This window comes from Sander lucioperca, chromosome 24 (assembly GCF_008315115.2).
Source record: "Sander lucioperca isolate FBNREF2018 chromosome 24, SLUC_FBN_1.2, whole genome shotgun sequence".
Lineage (NCBI taxonomy): Eukaryota > Metazoa > Chordata > Actinopteri > Perciformes > Percidae > Sander > Sander lucioperca.
Window position 1 is genome coordinate 5,391,530 of NC_050196.1, and position 11,133 is coordinate 5,402,662.

At 40.2% G+C, this 11,133-nt stretch overlaps 1 protein-coding gene across 27 annotated transcripts in view; it reads right to left on the reverse strand.

Moving 5' to 3' along the window:
* dmd (dystrophin) overlaps window positions 1-11,133 on the reverse strand; it is a 458,768-nt gene that overhangs the window by 11,676 nt on the left and 435,959 nt on the right. For 25 of the 27 annotated variants that reach the window (XM_035998533.1, XM_035998526.1, XM_035998523.1 and 22 more), the window contains 3 exons: window positions 8,879-8,944; window positions 3,781-3,846; window positions 1,138-1,296 (listed from right to left, as the gene is read on the reverse strand). In XM_035998533.1, coding sequence (XP_035854426.1) covers window positions 1,138-1,296; window positions 3,781-3,846; window positions 8,879-8,944 — 291 coding nt within the window. The remainder of the gene's footprint in view (window positions 1-1,137; window positions 1,297-3,780; window positions 3,847-8,878; window positions 8,945-11,133) is intronic. The other 2 variants (XM_035998529.1, XM_035998536.1) reach the window with 1 other exon arrangement.

Here is an 11,133-nt window from a genome sequence, read left to right on the forward strand (position 1 = left end):
TTGACTTTTACTTTGTTATATTTTGCAGCAATTATCTATACTTTGTACTCCACTACATTTCTACAACGTTCCATTACATTTTCGTTACATTTTCAGATCAGTTTTCCCCCCTGCCAAAACGTTTTCCTGACCGTCACACATTTGCAGTCCACAGGAAAGCCTTCAGCAGCGGCCGTCCAGCTCCTGGTGCCGCTCGCGATATTACGAATCCCGCTATGGCCACGCCAAGACCTGCCCTTCAATAGCATTTATTGGCCTGCCGCGTACCGGTACTACCGCTGCTCCTGTTACTGCTGCTGCTCCCGATACTCTGCTTGGTCATATGTGAAGCATCCGTTATAGGGTTAATATACAACCCGTATATTTATCTTAAAAACACTCCCGGTCCTCCTCAGCTGTGAAGCCACATACTTGTTGTCCAAGCCCGTGTGTTCTCGCTAAATAAATGTGTGCAGCATTCACTATCCCGTGGGAAATAATGCAAAGTCGAGCTTCATGCAGATCACCCTGATAGATAACCAGAATTGTAAGTCAGAATGTAAACTGGGCCACAGATGGTAAGCACAATTACATTAACCTAAAACTAACTTAATTAAAATGCCACAGCCCATACTGTTTTTTTTAATTATAGACATTAAGAGAATAAATCGTTATGCAAGTACTTTCACTTTTAATACTTAAAGTACATTTAAAATCAGGTACTTTTTACTTTTACTTAAGTAGGGTTGTCATTGTTGTACTTCTACTAAAGTAAATATATCTCTGGTTATTTGTACTTTTACTTAAGTACTGAGATTCAGTACTTCCTCCACCTCTGGGTGGCAGGCAAAGGCGTGATCTAAGCATGCTAATCCCTTGCATCTCAGAAGTTTCAAGATGCAATATTAAAATATGAACCCAAGACCTCTGAAGAACCAAGATTGTAGAATTATATGACCTTTAAGATTCTGCAAGCTCCTTGTCATTTTTGCAAAATCAAGGCGCTTTAACAACGTCTCCTGTCGTCAAGTTATAGCAAACTCTTAGCAAAGGTCATAATAAGATTAACATGTATTGATACTCAGTGGGGAGGTGTAAAAGGAGGAGTAAAGATGCAGCCAACATAAAATAATAAGAGAGATGGGTCTGTTCACTGACCTGTTCTCCTGCTCCAGGTCGTTGAGGACCCTCTCCAGCTCTCCCTTCTCCTCCGTCTCCATGGAGATGAGGATCTGGGCAGGGCTGCGGGGTTGGCTGAGAGGAGAGCCTTGGTTCAGAGACTGGCAGTAGTGCTGGATCAACATGTGCTCATCATCACTGCAAACGCACAAGCCAAACATATGCACATAGTCACACAGTCACAGAATTGTCACACAGTCACAGAATTGTCACACACACACACACACACACACACACACACACACACACACACACACACACACACACACACACACACACACACACACACACACACACACACACAGAGAGAAAAAATGGAAAAAAGAAATCAGTAAGTGACTGAAAATAGCAGCGGAACAGGACTTAAAGCGTAACTCTCGCCACAATGCAACCTAGGGTCTTTTTGTGAATGTACCTGAGTCAAACTTTCGTTTAAAAGCATATTTAGGACGGAAGCGCCACTTTTAAGATTTACCGTATTTTCGTTTTTCGGTCAAATGGCCTTCTGAATGGGAGTGCTAGGGGCACTTTTATGCTAGCCTCAAAATAGCTATTTTTAAAACACTAAGAAGGCTTGACACAACATGAAACTTTGCTTGAAGTATCGCCAGGGGCTCTACACCTTAACGAAAGCATTGACAACATTGTTTGTGTACCCAGAATTTACTAAAAAGAAAGGTTTTGAGCAACTCACGTTAGCAGTTGTTGTTTACGCTATCCGCTATTTTCCCAGTCAAAAATACGCGATCTCCGAATGCGAATGAACATACTCCAAAGGAGGAATTGTCATTCTTATATGAGGCTCCTTTTTCTACTACAAGGTCAATATTGTGTTTCACTAACGACAAAACAACGAATTATCCGTGCATTTATATGGAACTAAGCTTTTGGAGCTTTCCATCTTTACTCTCCTCCCTCGACTATTTTTGACTGGCTTGATAGACGGCGACCGGAAGAATAACAGCTACAGTGAGTTGCTCAAAACCTTTCTTTTTAGTAAACTCTGTGTACACAAACAATGTTGTCAATGCTTTCGTTAAGGTGTAGAGACCCTGGTCATACTTCGAGCAAAGTTTCATGTTGTGTCGAGCCTTCTTAGTGTTTTAAAAATAGCTATTTTGAGGCTAGCATAAAAGTGCCCCTAGGGGTACATTCACAAAAAGACCCTAGGTTGCATTTTGGCGAGAGTTACGCTTTAACCACAGAAGAAGACTCTAAGACACAGCGTGGACAGAGAGAGGGCCAGAGCATAAGTGATACAACACATTTGTCCTGAACTCAGTTTGCAACGCTGAAAATTTGAAGCAATATGATTGACCACGATCGATTGATTGATTGAACTCTTAGCGATCAAACGCACAGTCAGCAGTGTTTGGGAGGATTTTAAATTTAAAATATGTATTTTAAATTTAAGAAATCTGCATGCTGAATATACTTTAAAGCTATAACTTTATGGAAGTGTAATGAACTACGCCTTTAATCACTTAATTACTTTTTAGGATTTATTACAAATAACCTAAAATGGCCACTACAAGTTACTAGAGCCCAAAGTGATGTGTCAAACCTTATTTTGTATGAACAGTCAAAATACCTAACACAATAAATGATTTGGACTGATAAATGGATGTAAACAGGATTTATACGTTTAGGTTATCTGGAGCCTTGTTTCAGCTAACCAATTTATTTGATTGGAATCATCACAGTCTGTGGATTTGCACACTGGCAAAGTAAATCCATGCTAAGTTTATTACATCGAGTTTAACTTTGGAGAACTTTTGACCTGCGTGTTTGCGGTGTTAACCAGAAGCTAGTCTTGCATTTACAGACCTTCCTTCACAGCGCTGTGGAGGTCGGTCGGCTAGTCCACATAGATTCTATGATGGGAGAAAAACGTGCTCTGGTTTATTGGCATTTCTTTAAACCAATCACAATCATCATTGGCGGCGCTAAGCACCGGACAGAGCCCTGGTGCCGCTGCAAAATAGTGTTAAAGTAGGCCAAAATGTTCATTGTGATTTAAATGATTTAGATTTTGACCAGCTCTAATAACTTAACAGCTGCTACTTAGTTTATATAGTTTTCTGTTCCTCTCTTTGTACCATGCAAAATGTCTTGTTGAAAATAATCACATTCCTTTGTACTACTGTAAATACAACATTTTGGAGAAGGGAATCAGAGAAAGCAAATATAGTGATAAGTTTAAGATTGCAAACATATATGCTTACATGAATATTGTACATAAACACTAATACTCATTTATTGGGATACTGGGATTTGTTCATGAGCTGCATATTAATGTTATATCCCAATTATAATTACCCAGAAACAAATCTTATCCTTAAGTACAATATAAATACAATATATAAGATGTACTGACATTAACCTAGTAATAATAGGTGTATATATTTGCATGGGATATGACGATGCAAACACAAATAAAATCATAACATGAGGTTGTTTCTAGTTATGTCCAGAATATTGAGCATGTGTAAACATAGTCACTGACATATATCACAACCAGCCAAAGGAAACAAAGAAGGCAGAGCCAGTTCACACACAATGAGCCAATCAGTAAGTAGAAGGCTGGCAAAACAAAGCAAACAAACAAAAAGCAATTCTCACATGCTCTCATTGGGTGAGATACTGTCATTCAGATAAGAGCCATTACGATTCTCCATTTCTGCTAACCTGCGGAGGGGAAAAAACAGAGCAGTCAGTCCCAAAACCAAAAGGTCCAGCAAGTAGCAGATTCTAGAGGGAAAATCCACCTCAAGACAGGATTCAGATATTTTTAGAGGGTAACCTAAGGTGCAGATTGATACGAAAACACTCAACTTGAGGAAAATTAGGCTTCATGTATCCTTTGATGGGTAACTTCTTAACTATATGGAAGCTGGTTTTCACAGAATTAATGGTAGAATATGTTTTTTGAAGGGAAGAAAAAATGGAGATTTTGGTGATCATGGTGTTTTTTGTTGTTGAGACTGTTGGAGTTCCTCTGTTTGGCATGTGTGGTTATCATTTCACCCTTAATAGATGAAATGTAAGACATGGTGCACAGCACTCTGTAACATTAACACTGCTGTTAAATCTTTAAATGTCTTTTTAAAGTTTTGAGCACTACAAATCAATCTAACCAATCCTTTAAAAGAAAAGAAAAACTGGTCCAGAGTCTGGACAGTACAACAGGCCTTGTAAACAAACCTCCCGGCTGTGCTTCTCCAACAACTTCTATTCATTCTTCTATTAATAGATAAAATAGCGGTCAGTGAAAAAAACAAAGATGTAAACTGCACCTTTGCTATCTCTACTAGATCAGTTTGCTGGTGGTTGGAGTGTGTGTCCAAAAAGTAAAGAGATTTTGGGACTTCATCCGCACTCAAATAAAAAAAAAAAAACTTGGTGCTTGGCTGTGAGCGTTTAAGCAGATGGACTGTGACATATTGGCATCTGCCCAGGCCGGTGTATTTGTACTCACAAGCTGCTGGATGCCACAGAAACGAGCGGTAACCTTGTGGTTTGGGGGCCATCAGCTCATTTAAGGCTCAATGATGTTACTTATTCGCCCTACCACCTTCCTTTAATCTACTGGATGGTATTTGGAGTCCGCCAGATCTAGACCTGACAGAGACTGAGGGCCAGATGTACGTACATTTGCGAATGTAGCGTTATCAGCGCCATGGCCAACCCGCAGAAAGCGCACGCTGTGATATTTCAGCTTAAGTCGTATTTACCAAACCTGCAGTTCATCGGGTAATCAGCGCCTTTCTCTGCCCACTATACCGTAAATTGCGCAGTACTTGTGCTATGATATGGCTGAGTGCAGACTACGATATTCTCAGTGCTGATGCTCTGACTGTTTGAAATGATCCTGATGCCAATATTTGTAATGTAGCGAGGAGTTTAACAACTGCTGGAATGGAATGTGAACGCTGAGTCGGAGATTCTATGTCATCTTTGATTTCTTCCAGTAACTGTAATATTGCATGGCTGCTTAATCTGTAACGCTTAATGATTTTGTGTTCACTCAACTGAAAAAGTGTGATCCTTGTGGCAAAAATCCTTTCAGCTCGTCTCCTTTGCCTATATCTTCATCTTGCTCAGATTACTGCTGCCATTTCACCAGGAGGTATATGCGAGGAAACCCGCTTGTTCAGCGCAGTTTCCGCAACAGGCAGACTGCGCTTTTACCTCAGTGCGACCTGTTTGTACATAACCTCGCCATGCTTTTACGCGCACGCTGCGAAACAAATACGCCTGAAGTGGGCAGAAAAGCGTTAGTACATCTGGCCCTGAGAGCACAAGGCTGGAGGGGGAAGTTTGACTCAGCATGCATGTCCGTCAGCATGTGATGGTGTGTATTTATAGTATATGTGTGTGTATGTGTGTGTGTGTGTGTGTTATCCCGAGGCAACAGTGAGTGGTGTCAAACACTCTCTGGCAGGGATCAAAGACTCGCCCTGTGGCTCAGACATCACACTGACTCCAATGAGGAATGCAAACAGCACCAGTCTAACTGATTCAATGACCAATTGATTGACTATTTGATTTACTTAGAGATTGATTGATTTGACTGTTTCTTGTTCCTCAGCGGTGGGTTTCTAGTAGAAGTTATGGTCACTGCAGACTGCTGGAACAATCAAATGTTTTTGGGAATAAGCTCTGATTGACTTATTGTATTATTGATCAATATTGATGGGTTTTCTCTCCTCTCAGTCCAGTACTGATGCGGTGTGAGCGCTCATGCTGGCGCACTGGATGGCACAAGCAACATCTCAGATGCATAAGCATATGCATATACTGAACTCTCACTGCAGAACGCTTATTCAACAAAAAGTGGTGGGGGTGTGGCCTTGACCAACTGCCACTTTGCTTGTTTGCAAGCCATGATGTCTCTCTCTTTCTCATGGGCGGGCCAAATTCTCTGGGCGGGCAAAGCAGAAAAAGGGGAGGTAACCTTGCCCCTTATGACCTCATAAGGGGCAGATTCCAGATCGGCCCATCTGAGCTTTCATTTTCTCAAAGGCAGAGCAGGATACCCAGGGCTTGCACCTATCACCATTTTTTGCCACTGGGGGACCATAGACAGGCTGGGGGAACTCATATTAATGTTAAAAAAACCTCATAAAGTGAAATTTTTAGGACCTTTAATGCCCAAGTGGTATTTGAGACTCAACTACTCCGGTGGTAACTCTGGCTGCAACAGTACATGCAAATAACTTTACAGTGAAAACACACCGGGCGCGTAAGTTCGGGGTCACCTCTATTTCTTGCGCGAGACGCGAGTGAATGTGTCAAGCCAGGCAGGTTATCACATACAGGAAGACCACAGTGTAGCCAGATACTTTACAAAAATAAAACACATTTCAAAATAAAACACCCAGGTTTATGGTGATTTTGGCTGTATTGACTTCTCACAGCAAGACACACATCAGGCACACACACATCATACAGAGAGAGAGAGAGAGAGAGAGAGTGAGAGAGAGGAGAAGGATTGCACGGTGACCGGCATGGAGAAATACGCGTCCAGTATGAATGGCCAGGTATGGTATGGTATCTATGCTTCGTGGACTACACACGACGCTTACGCGCCCAGTATGTTTTCACTGTTAGTCTTGTGGAGAGAACCGTCTGGAAGGGCCCCTACTGACTGCCTGTGCAGGGCTGCTGCGGAAAGAACAGAGGGGGAAAGAGCTGGTGCGCTGTTTATTGTTTGACCGAGGATCTGTGGACTGCATGGATGGGAATGAATTACAATAGAAATATATTTTAATATATTTATAAGTCGCTAAGAGGGTCTGAAAAGTTGCTAAATCTAGCGAGAAAGTTGTCAAGTTGGCAACACAACGTTACTGCTGCAGCTTCCCGATTTCCCAAACTATGGAGTGAAATCACAGAACGTTCGTGCGTTAATTGAGCGTTAAAAAAATTTGTGCCGTTAAAAGAAATTTGCGTTAATAATTTTGACATCCCTAATTTAAACAAAAAAAGTTAAGTACAAGTACTGTTTTTCTTCGGTGTAAAAAAACCCTGCAATGTATATGTATATGTATATGTTTAAGGAAAGATAGACTTTTACAAAAAAGACGATGATAAAAGACAGTCACATATAGTTTGTCAAGGTATCCTATTCTCCATCTCTAAAACAATTCAACAAATGTGCATAAACTACTTTCAAAGCAGTGACATACACAGCCATACATATCTGGAATATTGATCTGTAATTAGTTGTTTTAGCTGTTAAAGGTACTGAAAACTCAAAATTGTAACTTAATATATATAACTGATGCTGTCTTGCCACCAGCTCTGAAATGTCATCAGTTGCGGTTAATTGCTTCCATGTTGTTTCTTTACTTTTACATTTTATCTACAGTATATCTTATCTATACCTTTATTTCCTGGTTCAGATGCTGGGTTTTAAAACAGGTTGCTAGTGTTTTGTCAAAGAGGGGATACTGTTCTTACGTGGGTGTCTCCTTTGATGTGGTATTGTCATTAAGTCATTTAGTTTTTGTTCAGAGAGGTGCTGATTTAAATGTATGATCATTTTGGAGGCTGCAGTTTGTGCTGCTGTATTGCATTATATAGAGAGATGTTTCTGTTATTCAGCTTACTCTCATTAAGTAAACAGTTCCAACTAAAATGTATCATAACATTTATGAAGGGAGGATTTATAGCAGGACTGTTGCATTAGACTGCATTATAGGCATACCTAATAAACTGAGTGTACTGTAGTTCAGTGATGTGGCTGTCAGGCTGTAGAGATTCCTCTGTTACCTTTACACTGTGGATTAAACAGTCTTTAATGGAATGTGGTGTGGCTTTGAGGCCATCTTCATTATTTCTGCAGCCCTCCTGATTTTACTTGCATCTAATTATAATGCCATAATGTCAGAATAAATCTTTGTGGTTTACTTATTTAATGTTTTGTGTAACTTCAAATGCTTTGCACATTACATCATGTATACACCTAAATGTAGATTTGATAGAAACACAATCAGGAGTTAAGTTTCCTATACCTTTAACACATCTTCAGTGGAATATAGAAGATATATGGTACAAATTGGCCTCTATATTAAACCACATGGAAAAAACAGACAAACAATCTTTAGGCTGACTGTATATGACATATGCCTGAAAGGTATTCAATGTTAGCACTTAATAAGTCAGATTCAGACTACATTACTGAAATAGACTCACTGGGTTGCAAACAATTGCTTTAAGTCAGGTATACATGCCTGAATGGGTGGGAAAGCTTTCACTAGATATGAATAATCTGACTTGTTCTGAGGTAAAAACACCTCTAATATGTGACAGCTTGAAAACATTATGAAGCTCTTTAATGATCAGCTTTTAGATCTATTAAGTGGAATGAACATGAGAATGTTGACCGCAAGTTCCCCAGAACTGCGTCAGCAAGGAATTAGGGCAACCGATCCCCTGTGAGTCAATGGATGCATGAAGACATCCTAATGCAGGAAGTGCGCTGTTCTTTTCTAGGTTTTTCCCAAAATTCATTATTCCAAATCACATCAATCAAAATGTTTCTGGTGTCTGGAAAAGCTCCCTATAGGTGCCATTATCTATAATGCTCGTAGGGCAGAGAACAGCAGAAGGGAATGCAAAAGTGGAGCATGATGAAGGTTATTTCATCGCTTGCTGTTCACAACACTGAGTCTACGCTGCAAGGAGCTGCTGCTAAATACAGATAGTGTGTTACCGGTTGGCGTAGTGCTCGATCCGAGTGTGTGTGTCGTCATGTGAGAGCTGAGGGGACGATCCAGGCCTGCGACAGAGAGAGAAACAGACAGAAAAAAGAAAGCTTCATGAATCCAACCAGGAGGGACTCATTAATCCAAATGCACACATGCACAAGCCACTTGAATCCAGAGGAGAGCTATGAGGGAGTTACAGTTCGATGCACAAATGTGTGGCGGTGTAAAACGCTCTGTAAATAAGCTCCCCGCTCGTTTCCTGCACTCTCGGCTTGGAATACATTTACCTTTACTTCAAAAGACACGTCGTCTGCCTAGAGAAAGATCAGTATTTTGACATCATTAACCAGGAGTCTCTGAGGATTCTAAAAACTTTTCTTGCAGTGTTTTAGTTCTTGAGAAATTAGGGTTTGACTCTTTAAGATCCTGAAAACTTCCCTTTACAAGGAAACCTTCACGTTTGGAAGTTTTGTCTGTTAAGTGCCAACAAGAGTTTCCACCAAAAAGTAAAGGTAAATGAAGGAAGGAAAAAAATGTCAGGATAATCCAAAAACATGAAATTATGCTTTAAAATATGCTGCTGAGGATTTGCCAAAGTGTTGTTTATAATTTATTACATGGCTTAGTTGAATACTTGATTGTGATTGATCTATCTCAGTATTCTACAGTTTGTTATTTCTGTATAACAGAGCATTGATGTTTTGATTAAGTGTTTGTTGCTGAGACAGAAACAGGTCTCAACAAAAATGTATTTTCTCCTGATTTGTCTGTCTGAAAAATGGCATTTTAGTGCCAGAATTTTCGGGAAATATGGGGCTTGTAAAAAAATTGGTCATAATACGTGTTCACGCTAACTTCTCCCATTGGAATCAATATACTCTGCCCTGCCGCTAGTCTCTTAAAGAGGCGTAGCAGTGACGTAACCCTGTGCCGTCTCGCTTCTAAACCATCTCTGCAGATTATAGTGTACTAGTGCAATGCCTGTTTACTCACAAAATATAACAATTAAAATATAAGTTTATTTAATATAGCACAGTCACAGCGCTTCACATGAAGAAAACAAGCAAAAATATTGTAAAATAAAACTTCAAAAACACAAAATAACAAACATGAGACAAAGGCAAGTTTAAATAGATGAGTCAATAGCTGCTTTTTTAAAAGCATCAGAGACCATAGAACGGATGACTCTAGTAAGGGCATTCCACAGTTTTGGAGCCACCACTTCAAAGGAACATTGACCTTTTGTTTTTAGTTGAATGCGAGGGACAACCAGTAAGCCCTGGTCCGAAGACCTAAGTGACTTACTGGTAATATAGTGACAGAGCAGGTCAGAGATGTACACAGGTGCCTGACCATGCAAGGCTCTAAATGTCAGAACAAGAACAATAAAATGAATCCTGAACTTGATGAGGAGCCACTGTAAAGAGGATAAGATGGGTGAAATGTGAGTCGTCCTGCTAGACCTGGTCAAACAGTCTTGAAGCAGCGTTCTGGACCAATTGACGGTCCAGAAATGACTCGCTGAGGTAGGTAAAGGGAATTGCTGTAGTCTAGCCAGGATAATATAAAAAGCGTGAATGATCATCTCTAGCTCCAATTGTGATACAACAGACCTGAGTTTGGCAATGTCGCTTAATTGAAAGAAAGATGTACGGTAAGATCGGCAACATCAAATATACTGTAACAGAGATTTCTGAAATTAGAATGTACAGCTGAAGAAAGGGACCCCAAATACTAAGCATCCTTGAAAGCTGTGCTATCTGAAGCAATGAGGAGGATGTTGGACTGCTGCCTTATTTCCGGTTTCATCACGCTCCAATTTCGCAGCACAGAGAAAGAGACAGAGAGAAAACGTATGGCAAGTCAATCCGGACCCAGCCCATACCTTGTGTTATCAATACAAAACTTTATGAAGTAATGTTTTATATTTTAAAATAAATGTTCTGTTGATCAATAAACTGTCAGTGATGTTGAATAGTAGTTGAAAAGTAGCGGTGTGACAAACCACCCCCACGGTTCAGCATGCATGTGAACCGCGGATTATTTGCTAAATTTAACCATTATAGTATGAAATACAGTTTTACTGATGCTCTTACGTGAATGTGAACAGCTGAGCTGCAGCGGCACCTCTGCAGCTTTTTTTAAAATGTTCTTTTAAAGATTATTTTTTGGGCATTTCCGCCTTTATTTGATAGGACAGCTAGGTGAGAAAGGGGAGAGAGAGGGGGAAGACATGCAGGAAATCGTCACAGGTCAGATT